General features: G+C 44.5%; 1 protein-coding gene across 1 annotated transcript; it reads left to right on the top strand.

The window, feature by feature from the left end:
- Positions 1-221: 221 nt before the first annotated feature.
- Positions 222-398, top strand: H6S33_008833 (uncharacterized protein; the record flags this gene model as incomplete). The annotated part of the gene is made up of 1 exon (XM_044840263.1): positions 222-398. The coding sequence occupies one exon, from the start codon at positions 222-224 to the stop codon at positions 396-398; it is 177 nt and encodes a 58-aa protein (XP_044687553.1).
- Between the last annotated feature and the right edge of the window lie 24477 nt (positions 399-24875).

The following is a 24875-nucleotide window of genomic DNA, read 5'->3' on the forward strand; positions in this document are numbered from 1 at the left end:
CGTATTATATACCAAATTATTCTGATTTTATTTATAATCTAAACTAATAAAGATTATTGCAAGCGAACAAGTTAACTCTAGCGTGGCTCCGGTCTTTCTTCCAAAAAGTCTGAAGCTATAAATCCCCAAAAAACTATTGATCCTATGTAACAATGGTAAAGTAATTGTAGCTAAATATATTATTAATGTTCTATTTCTATATCTATAGAAATAAATTAAACATGAAAAAATTAGATAATTTTAAATCAGCAGCGATTTATGTCAAGGCTGGTTATCAAGAGAAACAAATTATCCGTGAAAACCTACCTTGGGTCCTTGGGTCCTTGGGTGGAAAATCCGGGGGGTATATCGCTGAACGAATAATACTAACGGTAAAAGCTATGTTGGCAGAGGAGTAGATCTATCCGTTAGATTAACCCGTTATTTTTCAGACAAATGAATGAATACTCAACTCAAAAAAGGTAAAAGTGGAATATATAGCGAGGGGGGCCGGGCGCGCCCCCTTGCAGCTCCCGCCTCTTATTTATTAGGCGGGGCCACGCCCCGACCGACCAAGGTGCTGGGCCGCTTGCATGGCTCCGCCAACGAGTGGGCGGAGCCGGCCCCAACATCATATTTTTTTTTTCTTTATTATTTTTATTATTAAAAAATTATTAAGAGAGGGGGGCTATATTAAAGCATGGGATATCAAACTTTAGCCTGGAGATCCTTGAGTATTGTGAACCGTCCGATGTAGTTTCGCCTTGGTCGAGAACAATATTACCTTGATCGGCCCGTTTTCGGACTACCCTTGGGGAGCCGCCCCCCCTCAAAAATCACCCCTCTCATTGAAGATGAGAGGGGGTAGTCCGGGGGGGGGGGTCCCCATGGGCCGCTTTTTTGTATTTTATTAATAAAATTAAACAAAGAAAACTTTTAAACCCCGAATATAATATCTTACCTACTGCTGGATCATCTATTGGCTACAAACATTCGGAAGAAGCAACTCTTAAAGCCCGAGTATAATATATTAAAGAATGCTTACTCGTTACTTGGTTATAAACATTCAGCAGAATCTCGAGCTAAAATGAGTGCTCACGCAGAGAATAGATCAGAGGAAACTCACCTTGGCGCAAAAATGTCACTATCTCTACCTCCCGCTGAAAAAAATAAAAGTTACTGACGTAACAACTAATATTAGTACTTCTTATGATTCTATGGGTGCAGCAGCTAGAGCATTAAATATAAGTATAAGCTGTATTAGTAGATATTTTTCTCTGCAAGCATGGGGCCGGCTCCGCCCGCAAAAAAAAACCGCCGCTTCGCTGCGCCCAAAGGGCTGGGCTGCGCCCGCCCTAGCCTCTTTCTCCGATTCCCCCCCCACTGCGTGGGGGGGGTACGGAGAAAGAGGTATAAAAAAATATGTTTTCACTAAAATAGATTAGGAGCGTTTCATTAGGTGTTCGACCAAGGCTGCTTTACCTTTACTGTTGCTAGTTACTGACTCCCATGCTTCTGTGCTTAATTTACAGCCCTCCGGGCAAGGGTTTAATTTTGTTATTCATCCTAAACCTGCACTTCCAATGATTTTCTTTATACGAGGAAGTTATGTTTTAAACCTTTTTTAATTTACGTCAATCGAAGAACTTTCACAGATTATGCAGGAAAATCAAGGCAAATCAGGAATTTATAAGTGCGGGCTCCGCCCCCATAATGAAATTAATGGTAAAATATATATTGGTTCTGCGGTGAATATCCCTAAGAGATTATCTCACGGCCTACCCCCTCTCATCTTCAATGAGAGGGGTATTTTTCAGAAAAATTTATGGAGACGAGGGCCCCCCTCCTACGGAGCTGGGAGGGGGGGATGCTGCCAGCCTCGGCTCCCAAATGGTTGTAGCAGTAATTTTGGCCGACCAATCAGTGGGGGGATAGGGCTCGCTTCAAGGAAGCACAACCTCCCGGAGGTTGTATGCCCTATCCCACAGGGGCTCAAAGGCAAAGCCCTCTGGGAGCCGGCCGGCCGGCCGGCCGGGTGGGGAATTCACGCCATAGCCATGCCTTTCGATGCCCTTGTATGCCGACTAAAGTTCTAAAGTCGGAGTAACGAAGTTGGGCATGCACACCTAGCCCCTCCCCTCTCATCCAACTACTACACGCAGCCTTGGTCGTAGTTGGACGGAGTGGGGGGAGGGCTTGTATGGTGGGAATAGGGTCAAGGAAGGAATACAAGAAGCCGGAGCGCAAGAAGGGTATTAGGAAAGCCAAGCCAAGCCAAGGCAAGGGTAGGGCTTGCTCCGCAATATTTGCGAAGATACGGGGAACAAATCCGGTGTACCCCTTTGCCTTGTCCCGAGGGTCTGCCTGCAGGGACAGGTATACCTGTACCGTGCTCCTATTCCTTGTATGCCCCTTGTATGTATGTCCCTCTTCTTGTCCTTGGTCCTTGGTATGCTATTCCTAATCTCGGGGGGGGGTCAAAAAGTAAAAGAAAAAGTAAGTGCAGGACAAGGTCCAGGGGAGGAAAGGTATACATCGACATACAGTCGGCCACGGATAAGGGACAAGTACAAGAAGGGGCTTTCCTCTCCCACCTGCTTATTCCAGGACCCCACCAGCATATTCCTTCCCCGCGGGATAAGAGCCGTAGTGGGGGGGGGGGGGTAACGAAGTTGTGCATGCAGGGTACAAGGCAAGGGGTAGTGGGACACTGGGGGACATACAAGGGCTGCATGCACAAGCCCCCCCGGCTCCTCTCTCACCAGGCGAAGCCCACTTAAAAAAAAATAAATTTTTATTTTTTAGGCTCCATTTCCGGACTAGCTTCGCAGCAGAAAATGGACGGAGCCGGCCGGAGCCGGGAGCCGGGGGGGGGTTCGTTAGGTAGGCTAGGGAGGCTGGGGGGGGGGAAGGGACATATATTTATTTTAGTTATTTCTTTATCATCCTTACTTTTTAAGTTTAAATTAAACCGCCCCTCCGACTTCGTCTGCTATGCATATTCCTCGGTTTGCTATGCAGCCCCTTTTGCCTGCTAAGCGCCCCCCAAAGGATTCCTAAACGCGTTTGGCTCCGCAGGCGGAGCCGGCAAAATTTTGAGAATAAAAAATTTAAGGCCCACTTCGCAGGGTGAAAAAAAGGGGTGGCGATTATAATTATCTTTATATAAGAAATAGAATATGAAAGTGAAAAAAAAATTATCATTAAATAAAAAAGAAAAATGGCTATAGGTTAATGGTAGACTGGTCGTTTTCCAAGCGATGGGTGCCGATTCAAATTCGGCTGGCCGTATAAAAATAATACTTATTTTAAATGTTCTAGTTCTTGGCTGAATTTCCCATGTGTGCCCGCGAAGCGCCCCATCATGTTCCGCTTCACTTCCGTATACATAGGTAAATCCAGAATACGATATCTTACAGGTAGTAGGATTATTGGTGGTTAAAAAACACAGCCCTCCGCCCCATGTTAGAAATTATATAAAAAGTAAAATTTCGACCTTCAAAGCAGGGCTGCGCGTAGGCGCAGTTAAGAAAAGCTAACCGAGGTTTAATTTAAGCATGTTGGCCTAATTGGCAAGGGGTTGTACTACGAATACGTCGAATGTAAGTTCGAGTCTTGTACGTGCTTCTTATACATATTATTTAAGCTTAACCTATTTACTCTAGTGCCACTGTAATTATAATAGGTTAAGCTCTAACTGAATGATTACTGTATACACTATATAAATTTATAATAAAGTAGGCTTTAGCATGTTTAATAAAAAAATAATTAGTGTAGGTGCATAAATATCAACAATTGATTCCCACCCACCAGCATATTCCAGTGGCCAGCAGCATCTTCTTTGCCCCCCCCACATGGGATAAGGATAATACGGCCTTGGTTACAACTACATATGTAGACATACATGTGTAGTTGAAACTTGCTAGGTGCGACTAAGGCCACACACAAAGTGTTGGCCCACCCCTCCCCCTCTCACCAGGCGAAGGCCATCCACTTACTACGTAAGTGGACGGAGCCGGGGGAGGGACATATTAGGGGGGGTATGTAAATGGACCAGGAAAGCAGGGGGGGGAGGGATGCCCCCCCCCTCTCCTCTCATTTCCTAGCCCCTCTGGTACACCCCAACCAAGGTGGGGGGGTAAGGAAATGAACGGAGCGGGGGGGGGGGTGCCGCCCCTCCTCCTCCTCTCTCATCCACTTACTCCGTAAGTGGACGTATAAGAGGGGCTATAAATAGAAGAGGGTGCATACACAAACGAAGTTGTGCATGCATACCAAGGCTGGTAGGGACAAGGGAAGGGTAGTGGCAGGAGGGGGCGGATTGTGGGGGGGGGGGGTAGTCATGGCTGGCCAGCCATGTCCCTTCCATTTTCTTCGGCTATGGTGAGCGGTCGAAAAAAATCCCTATCCGGTATCGCGGATGATGTGTAGTGGAGCTAGCCATGCAGTGAATATAGCGGCCCCCTTCCAGGGGGGCTGCATCTCTCCTTTCAGGAGCTGGGCGGAGCCCTAGCGGCCCCCCTCATGGGACCCCCCCCTGATTTTTGAGGGGGGGTCCCAAGAGGGGGCTGCATCCCCTCTCTCTTCGAGAGAGGGGACGCTTTTAGTTAAATATTCGTATCGCTTTAAGGCAAAAACTTTATAAGAACTTTGGTGGGGGGGGGAGGGGTACTGGGATTCATCCTTGGTGGGTGACAGGATACGCAGATGCTGAAGCTTCATTCATTATTTGTATTTCTCAAGAATCGAATTGTAAAACAGGGTGACGAGTGCAACCTGCTTTTTTTGGCTTTAACTCTTCGCCCGCCCGGCTCCCTTTTCAGCATGCCATTTTTTTTTTTCCGCTCCTGCCTTTTCCCTTGCGAAGCACCCCTGTAGGTGTGTGGGGCCTTGGTCGGTCGACAAAAAAGAGAAAAGAGCGCGCGACCAAGGCCACCTGCGTGACCCACCGTGTCAAGGCATGGGCCATTAAAGATCGCCCGCTTATGAAGTTCGAGCTAGCTCGAACTTCGTATGCATCCCCCCCCTAGGGGGGGGGGGATGCCTATTTCCAGTTGCACCTGTTTCCGGACTATTCTCGTGTTGTTGCCCACCTTCGGAGACAAGTTCCCTGAGGGGGGGGACAAGGAACAAGAACTGTCAAGGACTGCATGTTTGCATGCAGACTGCATGCATGCAGGTATTAAATCTTCTCTAAACTTAGGTTTACTCTGCTACACTACAAGGCTGCGAAGTGGGATGTAGTCCTGCAAGCTGCCTCCTCTCCCAGTGGGCCCTTTCTCACTTGCAACATGCTCCGACTTTGTCGACGCAATATGAATACGGGGGGGGTTGGGAGGGAGGCTTCATTTAACAAATGAAGGGGGGGGGGTGGGTAGAGCAGATTTGCCAAATTAAATCACATCCCTCCTTGTCCCCCCCCCCTAAAGGGTCACGGGAGTGGATAGGAATGAACACCACCCTCTAACAAAGAGGGCTGCTCTGCGCAGTTCCAGTTCTTCTGCCCAACCAATATTTTGGGGGTAGGAAGAGATCATACTCATCCTAATAGTTTTGGATTTTTTTTTGTTTCTCTGGTCTTGGCAGCGCAGTGGTAGCCCTCCCTTAGCCTGCAGGCATGTTTTTTACGTTTGCTTCGCGACCAGGTCTGAATGCACAATTTCGTGCCCAAGGCGGGGGGGGGGGGATACAAAAAAAAATTGCATCCCAATCCTTGGTTTTATTATTTCTTTGTTTTTTTCTACGACCGATCCTTGGCGGTCTCTCGCTCAAAACTGTTTCCTTTCCTATTTGGTTGGACAATTCAACCTTAATCCACAAGGCAATGGTGGGTTCCGGGGGGGGGGAGAAAAAGGGGGGGCGAGAAAGGAGTAGCCCCCGGCTCCCCCTCCTACGGAGGGGGGCTTTTGGTATTCATTGGAAATTTTAGCAAATCCGTCCGGGGGGGGGGGGTCAAGGAAGGTTAATTTCCGCTTTGGTTGTCACCCACTGTAAGACGCGTAGGTTGGGTCGTCTACTCAAAACTTTTTCTTATCTAAATAATAAACCTAAGCCCCAGACGAGGGAGCCGGCCGGGAGACACTCTGCATGCAGGGAGGGAATACACGACATACATGCTGCTCGGGGGGGGGGGCTCAAGGGGAACCCTCTGGGTGCTTCGCCAATATTGGTCCCCTTTTGCATTTTGCTACACATGTATAAAATGGGGGGGGGGTAGTAAGCCCCCGGCTCCCAGCCGGCTCCCCCAAAATTATTATAAAAATTGTATAGTGGACATTTATATTTTTCCTAATCGGGGCTAGTAACTTAAGTAGGTAAAGGCCTTCCTTGTCGAGGAACGGAAATGCTGGATCGAGGCCGGCCTAGCTCGAAAATAATTATTAACATGTAATTAAAAATAAAATAAATTTTGTCTGCCCCCCCCAGAGGCAAAAGGCAAGGAATTTTTTTTTTCTAATCAATACTGCATTAATTTAAAGATATTTAACTATACAAATTTCTATAAATCAATCTTTATGTCTAATACTTCTAAGATATTTCCTAACTCCATTTCTCTAGGACCGGGGAAGGCAGGCTTTTAATATCAAAACTAGTTGAGCTGCCTCCCCCGCTGGCCCCTCTAATATTATGTATCGTATATAACAGAAATTTATTCTATAAGAAGTATAATTGGATTTTTCCAAAATTCCATTTATACTAAAATATCTCAACCGTGTAGGTAAAGTGGTGAATACGGTGAGTGACCAGTGGCGCAGTGAAAAGACAAGTGAGTTTACACTTAACCAGGGGGGGTATTTTGGCCGCACAATAAGTGTGTGGGGACAGAGCTGTCTCACGATTCTGAAGACCATCCCGGAATCGGTATTAACCGGAAAGGAGGTGCCGGACGACCGGTCGTCTCCATCGACCGTATAGTCGGAAAAATTAGCAGCCATGGCTCCGCCGACCGCTCGGCGTCGGCGCGCGCTGCGCGCGCCGACGCCCCCTTTACCATGTAAGCTAAGCACTAGTCGAAGCTTGTTTATGGCTATGATTGCCGAGGAAGGGGTGGTGAGTACGTGTAGTGGACTGGTTTCAATTCCAAGGCCCTGTCTGGTTACATACCCCATCACTTGCACTCGCCCTTACTCCCCATGCACTCCCCCATGCACTCCCCGGCTCCAACTATTATATTATTGACTTCACCGTCCAAGGCTGGAGAAAAATAATAACAATTTTACTCTAGCCCCCTGGGGGGGGGGCAGCCCTCACCCCTCTCATCGAAGATGAGAGGGGGTTATTCGGGGGGGTAAGGAAAAATTTAAGCTACCCGTGTTTCCTTTGGTTACATATTCAAACGCTGAGCATCAGAAGGCTCAGATTATTTCACGGCCCCTTCCCCTCTCATGGAACTACTACACGGCTCCCGACCGACCAAGGTGCTGGGCCGCTTGCATGGCTCCGCCAACGAGTGGGCGGAGCCGGCCCCAACATCATATTTTTTTACCTTGCAATTATTATTTTTATTTTATTATTAAAAAAATATAAAGAGCTGCCTTCCTCACCCCCCTACGGGGGGGGGTGAGGAAGGCTGCATCTCGCGCGCGCCGCGCGCGGACGCTGCCGGCTCTTCCCCTCCCACTCTCTCTTTGAGAGAGGGGGGGGGGGGAAGAGCGGCTGCATCTCCTCTCCCTCTTTACCCCCCCCCGGCTCCCCATCCGTACTACGTGAGTAGTAGGAGGGGGGGGAGCCGGGGGCGGAGAGGGACGCTGCCGGCTCCGCTGGAGGGGTTAAATTTAAGTAGTAGTTAGACGATAGGGAGGCTTTTAAAGGTAAAGCAGGAGTCTATTGGTGCGGGCTCCGCCCCCATAATAAAATTAATGGTAAATCATATATCGGAAGTGGAGCTAATTTCTCTTGTACCCGGAGCCGGGGGGTGTGAGATTATCTAAGAATTATTCAGAAAAATACATTTGTAAACTCAATTAAAAAAGGCCGCCGACCAAGACCGCAGCGCAATCAATAGCTCTATGTTAAAATATGGTAGGTGACCGGTTGGCGGGGCCATGGCTGCTAACTTTCAATTGGAAAACCTAGAATACTGTGAACCATCCAATGCAGTTTCAATATGGCCCTGTCCATGTCCCTGTCCCTGTCCCGCTCACGTAGCAAGTTACAACTACATATGTATGTTTTCATATGTAGTTGTAACACAACTTCGTTAGGAGCCAAAACCGCCCCTGTCCCCGAGCCGGGGGGGTCATGGTCATGCTGCAATATTACCTTGATCGGCCCGTTTTCGGACTACCCTTGGGGACCCCCCCCCCCCTCAAAAATCACCCCTCTCATTGAAGATGAGAGGGGGTAGTCCGGGGGGGGGGGTCCCCATGGGCCGCTTTTTTGTATTTTATTAATAAAATTAAACAAAGAAAACTTTTAAACCCCGAATATAATATCTTACCTACAGCATGGCGGAGCGCCCATCTTTTTGGCTTCAAACTTGCTTCGCCTTTTCCCTCCCCCCACCTCCACACCAAAGGTGTGGAGGGGGGGGGGGTGTAGGACGAGTTGCGAGCCGAGGGAGGGATAAACTCGGCTCCGCCCCTCTCCTCTCATTCATTTCCTAGCCCCTCTGGGGGGGGGGGGGGGGAGGGGTAAGGAAATGAACGGAGCCGGGTGGGTGGGAGAGGGCTATAAAAATGAGTGACCCCACCTTCGGTAGGCATAAAAAGGTAAAATTCATTCAGTAGAAACCAAAGCTAAAATGTCTCTTTCTCGTTCTGATAATATAAAAGTTGAAGTTACCGGTCGAGCGGTCGAAACTAATATTTCTACTACTTATAATTCTATATGTGCAGCAGGTAGAGCCTTAAATATTCTACAATCCAGAATTACTAAATATTTTGCGAGGGGGGTGCAGATGCAGCATGCTTGCATGCGTCCACCTTCGGAGAAGAGGGTGCAGCACTCACCCTAGGTTGTCCCCTACGCACAGCCCATTACCTTACAGGCTAAGGGCTGTGCCGTGGGGGGGGGGGTCTCAAAACCAACAAAAACCTTACAAAGCTCGATATGTTTTCTCCCCGCTCGGCTCCAAAACCCAGGTGTAAAATAAAATAGCGTTTAATTGGGTTTACGACCAAGGCCCCTTTCCTTCCCTCACCTCCCGGCTGGGGGGGGGGGTAAAACCTAACCCCGCCCCTCCCAGCCTCCAACTTACTACAAATGTAGTAAGTTGGAGGCTGGGAGGCTGTTAAAAGAGGGGAGGACTAGACTCCGTCTGGCTCACCCAACCCTTGCATGCAGCCTTTGTCCACACCAATAACTCCGACCCGGTCGTAGCCGAGCCTACGTGAGGGACCCTAGGGGGGGGCTGAATAGTCGCGGGTACTAATATTGGCCCCATCTTTCCATTGTAAAACATATTCTTTCTGCAACCAAGGCATGTTCCCCTTTTACTCGACCTGAAGGGGCCCTACGAGCATTTATTATATTATTTAGTAGACATAGATGGCTTTGTTTTATCTCTGGTTCCTGCAGCAACTTATTAAAACGGCTCCTGATAATCAAAAGAAACAAATTATTAAAGAGAATAAGGCTAAATCAGATATTTATTGCTGCTCACCAGCCTTGGTCTGCATGCACAATAAGGGCGCCTTTTCCAGCCTGCACAACTTCGTGACCAAGGCGGGGAACTGGGGGGGGTGAAAATTGCGCCGCCCCCCGGCTCCTCTCTCTGATTTTTTTTTTTCTTTTTTATTTTTATTTTAGTATTAAAAAATATTAAGAGAGAGGAGGGTCTTAATAAAGGAAATATAAGATTTATATGTTTTCGCAGTGCTTACGCCTCCAAAGGATGTGTAGACTCCTTCTGTGCATGCAGGCTAGCTTCGCAGACGAAGTCTGCATGCAGTGCTTATTTATAGGCCCCTTAAATTTAACTTGCTATGGCTGCGAAGCGGCCCAACATTTTGTATATATATACAAAAAAATAATAAGGAAAAGTCGCTATTGGTAAGGCAAGATATTTGCTAAATATTGTGTATTTAACACTTAGATGTTCAAATCATCTCTTTTCCGGAATAGCCACTTACAATTTAATTATATAATATTATATTAGTATTATTTTCTATAAGTAATATAAATAGATATAAATAGTCTAAATAGAATAGGGCCGCTTCGCACAAGGAAAGGAATACTTTTGTGGGGGGGGCGGATAGCAGTGTTTTTATCCTATATCACTTTAAAATGATGTGTGATGGCAATTTGGGCTAGAATTGCCTATAATCTATATCCTTCCTATGCCGAAGGGTCAAGGACTGCATGCAGAAAATAAAGCATGGCTCAGATATTCAGCCTACGAACTGGTCCGGCTCCCTGTATGAATTCCCTACTTGAACGGCACCTCCTCCACTGCATGCAGACCTGGTCTGCATGCAGTGGTGGTGGGGGGAATACTATACCAGACTAGCACCTCCTTCCCACTTGCCGCTATGGGAAGGGAGCCGTGGCACAAGGGGGGGGGGGATGCATGCTTCCTTGCACTTGTCCCTTTTTTGCCTTGTATGAATGTCCCTATTCCCTTTCCTTTATGGCCTGTGGGTCAAGGGGGAGTAGGGACATTCATAAAATGGGGGGGGGAAGCCGGGCACCTATCTGCTCCGTAGAATACCTCCTCCCTGCAGGGAGGAGGTATACCTTTCCGTGAATGCATTTGGGTCAAGGTGCAGATGGCTGGTTCACGGTCAAGTTGCCTTCATGCAAGACCAGTACTGGTCTTGCATGAAGGCAGGGGGGGGGGGGGGGGGAAAGGAGGCAAAGGAAAATATCCTTTACATACCCTCCCTAACCCCAATGGGGATGAGCCGAAAGAGGGACCCTAGGGAGCCTACGTGGGGGAGGGTATAGGGCGCTTCGCTGGGCAACCTGCTTGAACCCTACCCTAATTTTTACCCCGCTCACTTGGAGTGCCGCACCGCCCCTCTCACCAGGCGAAGGCCATCCACTTACTACGTAAGTGGACCAGCAAAGCAGGGGAGGCTCCCCTCTCGAACAGCCCTCTCAACGCGCTTTCAGCGCGTAGAGAGGTCATATTTTTTTCTTTATTATTTTTATTTTATTATTTTTATTTTATTATTAAAAAATATTAAGAGAGGGGGGGGGGTCATATTCGGGCTGAAGGGGTGTGGGCGAGAAGCTACCCTTTTGCTTGCATGCATATTCCCCGGTTTGCTATGCATGCACACCCAACAACTCCGTTGTATCGGCCCTTGGTAGGAACTACCGGGATGCATGCTAATCCTCCGGATAAGACGAATAGCCCTTCGGAGGCTATGCACATCCTTCGGAGGCCGAAACCATGACCCTGCGCCTTTGGCTCCGCTTACGGCTCCGAAGGATGTGCATATTTTTTTGCTGGCATGCAGCCCTGTCCCCCTGAGATCGGGGGGGAGTGAAAAATAGATTTGCAATTATGGGAACAATGTGTAGAATTAAAATGAAAAACAAAGAACATTTAACAGAGTTAGGATTAAATAAAATTATTTAATTCTGCTATGCCTTCCTTCCTAGTCGGTAATACCAGAGGGTCTGCATACAGGGAAAGGGGAATATCTGACCAGGTCGTGGCCCCCCTCCCCCCCCTCCTCTCTCATTTATTTCCTGCTAGCATCCGCGCGCGCTCCGCGCGCGCTAGGATGCGTCTCCCCTGCTCCGCTGGGGGACGCTGGGAAATAAACGGAGAGGAGGGTTATAAAAAGGCGGCATGGCTTGGGCTAGTTTTAGCCTGGCGGCCTTGGTCGCGTGCGCGACCAAGGCCAAAAAACTACGCCAAGGCTAACCCGGAGCCGGCCGGGAAAAGTAAATATCCTGCCTGCATGCAGTCAGGATATTCTTCTCCTGCTTGCATTATTCCCCGACCAAGGCCTCTTTTATGCATGCAAAAAGCCGAAATTCTCAGAGGGTCTGCATGTAGGAAAAGAAATTTGTGCATGCATGCCAGCATGCAGACTTTAGTTTTTATTTTTATTAACGGGCCAGCCATACCTATTCATACCTTTGTATACAAAAGGGAATGGGAGGGAGCCGGGAAAACGACCAGGATACTTCAGCCTTGGTCGAAAAAACAAAAAGATATAAAAATGATTTACCTTTCCTTTAATTCCTTCCCTTGCTTAGTCCTACTTAAAAGTTTTGATGTATACCCATATCTTACTTCTTGTCCCTGAATTCGGAGGGCATGCAGTGCATGCGTCCTCGAAGAGGGTGCAGGGCTAACACTAGTTGTGTGTTGGGGGGGGGGGATTAAAGGAATCTTCGGGTTCTTGCTTGTGTGTATTTCCCATATCTTCCTTCTTTAATTTCCTGACATGCAAGTCTCCACCAGGATATTCTTGTCCCACATATATTTACCCACCAGAGCAGCTCCGGCTTCAAGAGATTTTTAATTTTATTAAAAAAAGAAATTTTTGACCGGTCGCACTGCATGCAGACCAAGACTAGCCATACTACGTTAGCCTGTGCATGTCCCTTCATGCAAGACCAGTACTGGTCTTGCATGAAGGCTATGGAAGGTAGTTGAGGAGGGGATGGGGGGGGGGGGTAATGCGGCCTGGGTAACTACATACATATGTAGACATACATATGTAGTTGAAACTTGCTAGGCGCGACCAAGGCCGCACACAAAGTGTTGGGGGGGGACATACGTTGGGGGGGGGTATAAAAATGGACCAGGAAAGCAGGGTGGGGTCGGGGGGGGGGGGGTCGGGGGGGTAGGGTAGGGGTAGGGGGGTTGGGGGGGGGGGGGTTGGGGGGTTGGGGGGGGGGGGGTTGGGGGGTTGGGGATTGCATTAACTGAGGGTTAAAGCAAACTAAAAGCTGCCTTTGCAAGGCATGCAATAGTTCTAATAATCGTCCTGTTTATGTGCCCACCCCACCCACAACACGCGTTGTAGAACCAAACCAGGACTCCGCCAGCATCTTCGCGCCATGCAGTCCCTTCTTCCCCACTCTCCCCCCTCCCTCTCCCTCTCCCTCCCTCTCCCTCTCCCTCCCTCTCCCTCCCTCCCTCCCTCCCTCCCTCCCTCCCTCCCTCCCTCCCTCTCTCTCCTCCCACCACCTACGCATGTTGCGGCCTTGGTCTGCATGGCTGCGCAAGCGACCCCAGGTCGGACCACTGGAGGGAGGGGTCTGAAAGAGGGGGGGGGAAGAAGGTTAATGCGGCCTTGGTCGTGGGACCAAAGGAGGAGGGTGTAGGAGAGGACTTACTGGTGGCTCTGCACTAGTTGATGCAAGGCTGCATGCTAATCCTCCGGATAAAGGTCGGCACAACTTCGTTAAGCCTACCAAACTAAAAAAGAGTATAATTTAATTGGCAAAATAGGAAGCTTCAACCTTCTACTTCTCAGTTCAAGTCTGAGTGCTCTTGGTTTTTTCCATGCAAGGGAGAAGGCCCCCCTTTCCTTTTCTTTCTCCATGCTGTCCGATATTAGAAAATTCTCTTCCGCTTCTTGTATGCCCTACCTACCGGGGATATTTTGAGGTGTACGAAAAGGGAATAGAGTCAAGTAAAGGGGATAGGGTCAAGGAAAGGGAATAGCCTTTCCTTGTCTCAGCCATGCATGCTAATGCAACGCCCTAATTTGCCTTCGCGGAGCGTTGCTTATTGCGTGCTCCTGGATATCCCCAAAGATATGGGGATGCATGCAGGACAAGGAAGGGAAACACGGAAAGGCCGCTTCGCAGGGAAATAAGGGGGGGGGATGGGTTATCCCTCGGGGGGGGGGGGGGAAGGGAAAGAAAAAAAATAAAAATACCACAAAAAACAACGCCTGCTTACGAAGTGTGCAGCATGTGTTTTTCTTCCAGGGCGCACTGCATGCTACCAGACCCAACCCTAACGAAGTTGTGAATGCAGGCTTTTCCAGAATGCAGTCCCGGGGGGGGGGGGTAACTGTGACTAGCGGATAAGGATGTGGCGCATCCTTGGCCGGCTCCGCAGGCTGCATGCTAAGAAAAGAGGGTATAATAAAGGTATAAATTAGTAAGTTTTAATATAAGATAATAGTATATATACAGTTAAGTACTACTGGTTTTTTAACTTAATTGGTAAAGTGTATTTTTGATAAGAATAATAGTTCAAGTTCGAATCTTGAAAGAACCAAAGTAAAACTGTACTTCTATAAGAAAGACATTTAATATAAATGGAAATTTAGGCTTCGAGTCCTTATTAGCATAATTGATTAAAAAAGCGTCGGGCGCGCGTAGCGCGCCCGATGCAGCCCCTTATTTATTAGGCGGGGGCAGCTAAAATTATGAAATATTTTGTTGTTAGTCAATGCGGCCACTTTGAGGCGAGAAAGATCAATTTGATTAAACAGGCTAGCCATACTCATACTGCTATATTCTGGTATTATAGGTTATGATAGTTTATATATTAAAACTTTAGATACAGGAATAGGTATATGTGGTGGTCTATTCCATACAACACCCGTGACATATAGTTTTTTATTTATAAGTATTCTAGGAACTATAATGTTACTATTAACTGCATTTTTACCCCCCCCGGCTCCTTTGATCCTTCCTATTAACGGTATTCTCAGATAGTTATATAGTAAGATATAAAAATAAATTAATTAGTAAAATGGGAGAACAAGCCGTAGTGATATAATATCCTTTAATTATTTTATTTGTCCCGCCCCCCCTTTTTCGACCAAGGACCCCATACTCTTCTTCTCCGGGCGGAGCCGGCCCCATCATCTCGGCCCTCCCTCCCTCTCTCTTCTTCAAAGAGAGAGGTATTTTATTGAGTTAGGGGGGGGGGCATAGGTGTTATATTCTTTCTGCGACCAAGGCATGTTTCACCCTTACTATATTTAGAAGACGTAGATGGCTTTGTTTTATCACTGGTTCCTGCAGCAAAATATACCGGGTCCCGGCCGACCAAGGTGCTGGGCCGCTTGCATGGCTCCGCCAACGAGTGGGCGGAGCCGGCCCCAACATCATATTTTTTTACCTTGCAATTAATATTTTTATTTTATTATTAAAAAATATTAAGAGAGGGGCCATTAAATAGGCTGGCTGCTCTTCAGAAGAAGCAAATTATTAAAGAAACAAAAACAGGAGTTTATCGTTGAACAAATTTATCAGCGACGCAGCCCTTTTTTTGCATAAATAGGTCGGGTGGAAAACCTATATAGGCAGCGTAGTAAATCTATCCGTTAGATTATCCAATTATTATTCAGACAAATATATGGAGATTATATTAAAAAAAGTAAAAGTGCTATTTATAGCGGCCCCCTCTCTCTCTCTTTCAGCTTCGCCCCCCAATCCATTCGTACTACGCGAGTAGTAGAATGGATTGGGGGGAGAGTGAAAGGGCTGCATCCCCTCTCTCTCCTCCCCACTTTTCAAACTACTACACGAGCAGTAGTTGTGAAAAGTGGGGAGGCGAAGTCGAGAGAGGGGACGCTCTTTATTAAAATACGGACGTTCTAACTTTAGCTTAGAGATCTTAGAATATTGCGAAAAAGAAAAGGTAGTTTCGCCTTGGTCGAGAGCAATATTATCTTGATCGGCCCGTTTTCGGACTACCCTTGGGGACCCCCCCCCTCAAAAATCACCCCTCTCATTGAAGATGAGAGGGGGTAGTCCGGGGGGGGGGGGGGGGGGGTCCCCATGGGCCGCTTTTTTGTATTTTATTAATAAAATTAAACAAAGAAAACTTTTAAAACCAGAGTATAATATCTTAAAAATAGCTGGATTACCAGCAGGAAGACAATTTTTAGAAGAAACAAAAGCGTCCGCGCGCGGAGCGCGCGAGACGCAGCCCCCGGTTGCGTAGCTACCGGGGCCGCTAAAATTAGTGAAGGCGCCGTCTCCCCCCGGCTCCTCTCTCTCTTTAAAAAAATGAGAGAGAGGAGGGCTCTTAAAGGTTTCAACCATACGGAGCCGGGAACATAAATTAAAAATTTCACTTGCTCATCCTAACTGAATAAAAATAGAAGTTCGACCGGTCGATCTAAAAACAAATATAACAACTATTTACAACTCTACAAATGAAGCAGCTAAAGCGAGGGGGGGGGGCTCCAAGTTTTTTTCGAAGAAAAAAAGAAAAAGAGCGCAGCGCGCCCCCTTGCAGCCCCCGGGAGGGGCCGCTTTAAATCTTCCTAATCATAAAATAATATCTCAATATATTAGTAGAAAACAACAAACAGCGCCGGCCCCCGGCTCCCCCCTCTCATTTATTTCCTGCTAGCATCCGCGCGCGCGGAGCGCGCGCTAGGATGCGTCTCCCCTGCTCCGCAGGGGGACGCTGGAAAATAAACGGATAAGAGGGCCTTATAAAGGTCGGTTTATTTTCAAAAAGATTGAAGGAGTTTAACGTTAACCAACGCGCTGTGTAGCACAGGCCTTGGTCGCGCATGTTGTATTACAACGGAATTACTTAAGATTAACGTTATCACCAACTAATGAAAAGTTTGATAACATACTTAGGGTGTGGAAGAGAACTAGACTCTCGAGGGCCAGCTAAAAATTTTGCTCCGCCCAGATCGTGTAGTAATCATACTTCTATATAATAAGAAGTTATTTAAGTGTATTAAGATGATATTATAAAGATGTCTTAATACGCTACTTATAGAGCATAGCCTTATGTACTTAAAGGTGGGGCCTATATTTCATCGAAGAGTATTATTTATTTAAAATAAATAATAAAAACATAAATTACTTCTATAAGTATATGAATAGGTTATATTTAACCTAGAATCTTCTCTACCCCCTCCCGATGACCCCTAACTCAAGAAAAAGAACCTCCGGCCTTGTCCCTGACCCCCATCCCTTGCCAGTTCCAGTGGCAGCTCCTTTTCCTGTGCATGCGACCCCGGCTCTGCATGCAGACCAATATTTCGGGACGCATGCAGGGAACTGTCAAGGTCAAGGCTCGGTTTTGGCTCCGGGGCTAACGAAGGCCCCCCTTTTCGGACTACCCTTGGGGACCCCCCATGCATGCAGGGGGGGGGGGGGTCCCCATGGGCCGCTTTTTTTAATTTAAAAAAAAAATTAAAAAAGAAAAGTTGTGTAACCACATAGATATGTAGTTGTAACTTGCTACGCGAGCAGGGAGGCTAGGGAGGCTACTCAATTCCTGCGGCTCTCCGGGGAATCCGGAATACGACCAGGATACTTCGGACCAGATCGGAATACGCAAAACAAAGATTTGGCTTTGCTAAAAAAATAAAATATTCCACCGTGGCTTCACTGCGAAGTAGCGCCTAACAAAAATAAATGCGGTCCTACTCCTATTCCGAGTAGGTGGGGGGGGGGGGTTAACCGGCCACCAGTTCCAGTTCCCTTGGGGGTCAAGGTCTGCATGCATGCATGCATGCAGGTAGGGTGGCGATATAACAATAATGATGATCTATTAATTAATATATATAATATAAACTTTATAAAATAAATATAAAGAGAGTTGACCGAGTCTGGTTTATGGTGGTAAGTTTGAATTTTATTTGGCTAGTCATAGTCACATCCGTTCGAATCGGATATTCTCTGAACAATAAAAAGGAATATTATTCTTATTATAATTAATCTTCACAACTGCTTGTACGACCAAGGCCAAGTTTTCTCTCTCCTCCGAATGATGTGCTACTCTAGCAAAAAGTATCCCGCCTTGGTCGCGCCACCCAAAAATTACTGCTTAACGAAGGCCCCCCCTTTTCGGACTACCCTTGGGGACCCCCCCCCTCAAAAATCACCCCTCTCATTGAAGATGAGAGGGGGTAGTCCGGGGGGGGGGGGGTCCCCATGGGCCGCTTTTTTGATTTTTTTTTAAATAAAAAAGAAAAGTTGTGTAACAACTACATATGTAGACATACATATGTAGTTGTAACTTGCTACGCGAGCAGGGGAAAGAAAAATACTGCACCTGCTCCACCTTGGCATGCTAAAACCCCGCCCGCCCGCCCGCCCGCCCGCCCGCCCGCCCACCCCCCACCCCACCCCCACCCACCCACCCACCCCCCACCCGGGGGGGGGGTTTACAAAGGAGGGACTACAAGCGCGGAGGCTGTCAAGGAATTTGTTAATAACCTCCCTCCTGCCTCTTCCTTCTAATTACATCAAGTTCCATCTCTATTCATATCATAACACAGTAGGAAGGGTCAACTTTTATTAGTTTAAAAGGTAAAACAGGATCTACCTAACATCCTCATTCAAGTTCAAGTCTTGAATAAGAATTCTATCTGCACCCCCCCGGGCATAGCCAGTTGCCCGAATTTTACTACATATTTCACTAAATAAACAAATAATAACGTTTTTGAACAATTTAGGATCACTATCGAACAAAAAAATACAACCCTGCTCAAAAAATGATGGAACTTGCGCAGGAAAGAACCAGCCCCAACAACTCTGACCAAACCCGCTCAATATCAGACACCCACCTACCCCCACCTCAGTTTTATTCAACGGGACATATTCAAGTTAGGTATTGATATGCGCATAAGAATCCTCCGTATACACTTACAGATTAATTATAAATATAAGTTGTTTTAAAACATCTCTTGTATACACCCTCCTTTTCTCCGAATCAAGTTGGTAGGTCTTGGCCCCCTTTTCTTTAAAAAACCCAAGAAAAGGGCGCTCCCTTTTCGGACTACCCTTGGGGAGCCGCCCCCCATGCATGCAGGGGGGGGGGGTCCCCATGGGCCGCTTTTTTGATTTTTTTTTTAAAAAAATTAAAAAAGAAAAGGTTTATGAAGCTAACTCGAAATGTGACTGATCTTGTTATTAGGTATTGCGCTAGGTATCAGAATTTATCTGGGTTGTTTCTGTGCAGGCCTATACTGGTCTTGCATATGGGACAGGTACCTGTTTCCATGTTTAGTGGACAGCATCTCCTTTTCGGTATTTGTCTCTTGATAACACCCTTTCAGTAATTTCGAGATGAAGTGCATTGGGAGGTGGCCTCTCCACAAGGTGGGAACTCGGGCACTTTCATTTCAATTCATTTCAATTCATTTCAATTCGTGATTCCCTACCTCTTTTGCTTATCTCAGAGCCCCCGTTGCCTCCGGATGATTTTAGGATGTCCGCGATGGGTGCAGACATTTCCTCAAGTATGCCTCTATGTTCGACTATTTTCCGCTTGCCAACCTCCCTTTCCATCCCCTTCTCCATCTCCCGGCTCCTTCAGGGCTTGATCATACAGATCTCCCTCTTCGTCGGCTGTTAGCTCACGTTTCAATTCCTGTTTACGTCTACGCTTCAGCAGTATTCAGGTCGAACTACTCTTGGGGACCCCCCCCCCCTCAAAAATCAGGGGGGGGGATCCCCATGATTTTGGGTGTTTTCCCTAAAAAAAATCAAAATAAATTTTTATTTTTTTTAAGGCTCCAGTTCTGGTGGGCAAAGGGGGGGGGGGGGATTTGTGGGGTTCGGACCAAGGAGGTTACGAATGGGTATTCTTCATATTCCTTAGTAGTTGGCAGTTTTGTTCGCCCCCCTTTGCAGTGTGAGGGTTACTGGATGTCCTCTGTAGCCATTCTTACATAAGGGCTGTATTTAAATATTTAAATAAATAATAAGAGTGTACCTTTTGTATAATGGGTTAATTGCTGTATTTAAATATTTATATAAATAAATCTTTAAATTAAACTATACTTCTATAAGTAATATTAAACGATATGGAATGTATTATTTACCAAATTATTCTGATTTTATTTAAAATTAAGAATAATTTGGAAAGTATATAAAGAAATTATTATGGATTATTAGCAATATATCAGAAGAGAACAGATAATAAAATTCTTTAATTTGTGTTTAGCACATAAGCTCTTAGAGAAATTAAGTAAAAAACGAAGTGAAAAGAAACTTCTTAGTAACTTTAGGAAAAGAAATCAAAAGAGATTCTATAATTAGTGTGAATGAAAATAGAGAAGCCTATAAATAAATAAGTAAAATGGGAATTAATCTGTTTGAATTATAAGGGGAACCTTCCTCTAAGGCTAAATATGGTATATTAGCGATAGTGAATAGTACCGTGAGGGAAAAATATGAAATAGTAGTTTTATAAGCAGCTCGAAAAGAATTTAAATAAATAATAAGAGTGTACCTTTTGTATAATGGGTGAATTGCTTGCCCATGTGAATTGTGAAATTTTTAGTAAACTGACTCATGACCCCGAAAGGGTCGGTGTGGTGATTTGATTTTAACTCAAGTTGTCATGCTAACGGTGAACACCTAAGGATAATTTATCTAAGGCAATACCGTGGGAAGCTGATAAATCGAAGGAATATGGCCTATCTTTAGGCCCTGAGCATTAAATAATAACATGCTCCTTTTTATTTAGCCCTGTAACGACTGATTCGAAAGAAGAGACTGGTACAACCGGTAACACGTCAGCACTCAAAAATTCCAAGAAGTAATGGTAAGTATTCTAAAAAGTAATGGCAATTTATGCCAAAAGTATAACGGATTAAGAAATAGGTAGTTGATTAGACGGACCTTCTCAGGGATAGATATTCCCTCGGATCCGGCTCGTAATTATCTCGATCCATGTTATTTATCCCTTCTTAATCGGGGGAACGTAGACACATGGGATTATTGACAGTAATCTAGTTATTGTCTCCAGGTAATATAGGTGATTCCAAAGTAAATTAGGGTCATTAGAGGTGCTACATAACTGGCAACCATATGCACTAGGGAGGTGTAAAGGGTCATTTTGCAAGGGAAATGTGGTAGGATAACCAAGAGACCAGCCCTTGGGCATTGCACATGATGACAATGTCCCGTAATTACAACTAAACTACGTCTGAGCTCCCTTCGTAGATATAAACTGTAAAATGTCCTAGTAACATTATGACCCCGGAAGTGTATACAAGCCTCTAATGTGGACTGGTTCTTTACCTAACCTGTCTTTATCGGGAATAACAGTAAGTAGAGGATAGCAAAAATAAAATGAAGAAGCGGTTAACGAACAGAGTATTGTTACCTATATTTTTGAGGATCTTAATAAAGTTTAAAGGCCCCCTAGGAAATCTAGGGAAAACAGTTTGCGACGCTGTACATATAGGACACCGATGAAACGAGCACTATATATAATTAAAAAAAATGAAAAACAACAAAAACTTTAACAATCAAAACCCAATGAACTGGAGTACAAAATTAGGTAAGGGCGGTAGTTTATTTTTAGCCAGACTTTATAGAGTTTCAGCTAAAGCTCACCTTACTGTGCCTATTATCTTGCATGAAATACTGATAGGGTCTCTGTTAGGGGATTTATTTGCTGAAAAACCAAATAAAAACTGTAACACGAGAATTCAATTTAAACAATCTATAATCAATAAAGAGTATCTTGACCATATGTACACATTATTCAAAGAATTCTGTAATTCTTCCCCATTAGTCCTGTCTAGATTTGATGACAGACCTAATAAAAATAAAGAATATACAGCGCTAAAATTTCAGACAGCAAGCTTACCTTGTTTTAATATCTATAGAGAATTATTCTATAATTCAGAAGGTAGAAAGATTTTACCTTTAAATCTAGGAGAGTTATTGACTGAAAGAGGGTTAGCTTATTGGCTGATGGATGATGGGTACAAATCGGGAAAAGGGCTGTATATATGTGTAGAATCTTTTACTTTAGATGAAATTAATTTCTTAATTAATATCTTAAAAAGTAAATTTGGTTTAGAATGTAGCTATCACAAAGTAACTAATGGATACAGAATTTATATATAAATATGGTTATTTCTCTGCGTTTTATTCGGACCATCTGTTTTTCTGATGGTCCTAGCACGTTGGCCTAATTGGCAAGGCGTCGTACTACGGATACGTCGAATGCAAGTTCGAGTCTTGTACGTGCTTTCTTCTTGAGGGCTGGTTAGGACCATTCCAACCCAAGTGTAGGTGCATAATAGTCTATTATTAGACGAAATAATCTCAAAATCTGTTCAAACTCCAAAAAGCACGACTATATCTAGTGTTAAATGGACCTAAGAATTTGAGTACTTTTTTATTAAAACAAAATAATGAAAAATAGCAATCCAAATTTCAATCCAGTAGTGATCTATCCCAATCCAAAAACACAGAAGGATTTAATTCTTGAAGAAAACAGAGGAAAATCTGGTGTCTATCGTTGAACTAATTTAGTAAATGGAAATATCTATATTGGAAGTGCAGTAAATCTATCCATTAGATTGGCCCATTATTATTCAGAAAGAAATATGAAGACTCAACTCAAAAAAGGAAAAAGTGCAATATATAGTTCTATATTAAAGCACGGGCTATCTAACTATACCCTGGAAATTCTTGAGTATGGTGAACCATCTGATGCAGTTTTAAGAGAGCAATACTATATTGATCTCTTAAAGCCCGAATACAATATTTTACCAATAGCAGGGTCATCTTTGGGTTTCAAACATTCTGAAGAAGCTAAAGAAAAAATCAGAAGTTATCTTCATACAGATGAAGCAAGGAAAAAAATAAGTGAAGCCAATAAAGGTAAAAATCACCCGTTATTTGGAAAAGCTCATTCAGAAGAAACTAGATTAAAAATTAGTGAAGCTCTAAAAGGTAAAATCAAGGGTAAAATTCCTCTGTTATTAGGGAAAACTCATTCCGAAGAGACTAAAACTAAAATCAGTGAAGCCCATAAAGGTAAAACTCATTCAGTAGAAACGAAAACTAAAATCAGTGAAGCCCATAAAGGTAAAACTCATTCAGTAGAAACTAAAGCCAAATTGAGTGCAGCTCTAGGAACATCGCTAAAGGTTCTGGATTTTGAAACGAATGAGACCATAATTTATGCTTCTATCAAAAAAGCAGTAGAGGAGTTAGGTGTTCCACGTTCAACACTTTTTTATAATTTCCAGAAAACGAATAGCTTTATATTCAAAGGTCGCTATCAAATCGAAAAAATCAAACCAATTTTCTAGCGTCCTCCCCTTCGGCCCCCCGGCCCTCCTTTCTCATTTATTTCATTGAAATAAACGGGGAAAAGTCGGAGGGGTATTAAAAGCTTATCCGCGGCCGAAAGGGGCCCCATTAAAGGGAGAATTAATTAGTTTAGTCCAGGGGGGATTTCTTGCCTCATTTTTACTATAAGCTAGATCTGGACAAAGATGCTTCTCCTATTTCCTAACGCAAAAAAACGGGTTTAAAAATTATTTAAACCTAACCCATTACAAGAAAAATTATACTTTAATAAAGAATACTTACCTAAAACTTTGTTTGAGTTGAAGGTATAGTCTAATCCAGTATGAAAGTACTGGTATAAATGCAGCAAGTTAATATTAGATGTAAGCAGTATTGCCTAGATAAAACGATTATCAAATTAATGAAAAAATATCTAATATTAGACCCGAAACCTAGTGATCTTACCATGGTCAGGGTTATAAAAGCCCGAACGGGTCAACTAAAAGGGATGAGCCCCTTTAAGGCCCTCGAGTAAAAGTGAACCTTTTGCTAAAAACCATCAAATTGACGGGGACTCCCTAAAGCAATCTTAACCAACCAAATATAGAAATATAGTTTGGGGCGCAGGTAATGACTCGCGGTACGGTAAAATCAGGATTGATGCACGAAAGGAAATGGGAAATCCGCAGCCAAGCACCACTTATTAATAAGTGGTGTGCAGTTCATCGACTAGATGTTGGTTGGCGCAAGCTTAAAATATAGTCAAGCCCCACTCAAAAGAGTGCAGGATAATATAGTTTTTTTTAAATAACCATGACCTAAATGTAGGTTTACAATGGGAGTTGACGCACCCCGTTATGTGCAGACCTTGGTCGAGCGTTCGTACTTGTGGCATAAGTTTTCTTCCCTATTCTTCTCTAGGCAGTTCCAAACCTTTGGCTTCGCATGGTAATAGAAAAAAATTCGTAGTGGACCAAACTTCGTCTGTAGGTTGAAATCAGAAAACTTACAGGCCACCGCATGCTTAGGCTTTGCTGTGCCGTGAGGGGATAAGGTATGATTTTAAAGAGTCTCTTTTAAATGTTTGTGCGTTCCTCCTTACTCGAAAGGTAAGAAATAAAGCAAGATGGTTAGCCGTGAAAGCTTTACTATGTTCGTATGATAGAAGACGGGTTGAGATACCCGGATAAAAAGAGGGGAGAACTTTTTGAATCGGTCCGTTTTGCTGTCTAGGAGCGGGCTGGGGTGAAAAGTAGAATAGAGAAGGGGTGGAAAACCCATGAAGTGTATAGTTCTATTTGCATTTAAGTCTCGAAACACGCGCAAAGACCAGCTTAGAACTTTTATCCCTACTATAGACACGGTTATTTATATTTTATTAAAATCACTACTATGAAAACAAATAACAAAAATAATAATTTTATTTCTTCTTGCAAACTTAACTCAGATGATAACCGCAATATTAACTTTATTGACATGGAGCCTATAGTTAAATATGATGATGCCGATGTTGATAAAGTTAAAATCTTCGCAGACAACCGTAATAAATCAGGTGTATATCGCTGAATTAATAAAAAAAACGGCAAAACATATGTTGGCAGTTCAATTAATTTAAGCGTTAGACTCTACACTTATTACAGTCTAGCCTCTTTAGCCAAAAGTAACAGACCCATAGACAGGGCACTTTTAAAATATGGATTTTCAAATTTCAGTTTGGAAATCCTAGAATTCTGTGATACAGATAATTTATTAAAGAGAGAGCAATACTACATGGATTATCTAAATCCAAACTATAATATTGTAGAAACAGCAGGATCTACCTTAGGGTACAGACACACTCCAGAATCTCTTGCAAAAATGAGAGATTTTGTATTAAGTGAAGAGGTTAGAGAAAGAAAAGCTCTGTCCACTGAAAATGCTACAGCTTCAAGAAGAATTTCTATAGTAGTTGAAAATATTTTAACTAACGAGAAATCGGAGTATGTTAGTTTAACAGAAGCAGG

Source organism: Morchella sextelata (assembly GCF_020137385.1).
Source record: "Morchella sextelata strain SCLS chromosome Unknown scls_29, whole genome shotgun sequence".
Lineage (NCBI taxonomy): Eukaryota > Fungi > Ascomycota > Pezizomycetes > Pezizales > Morchellaceae > Morchella > Morchella sextelata.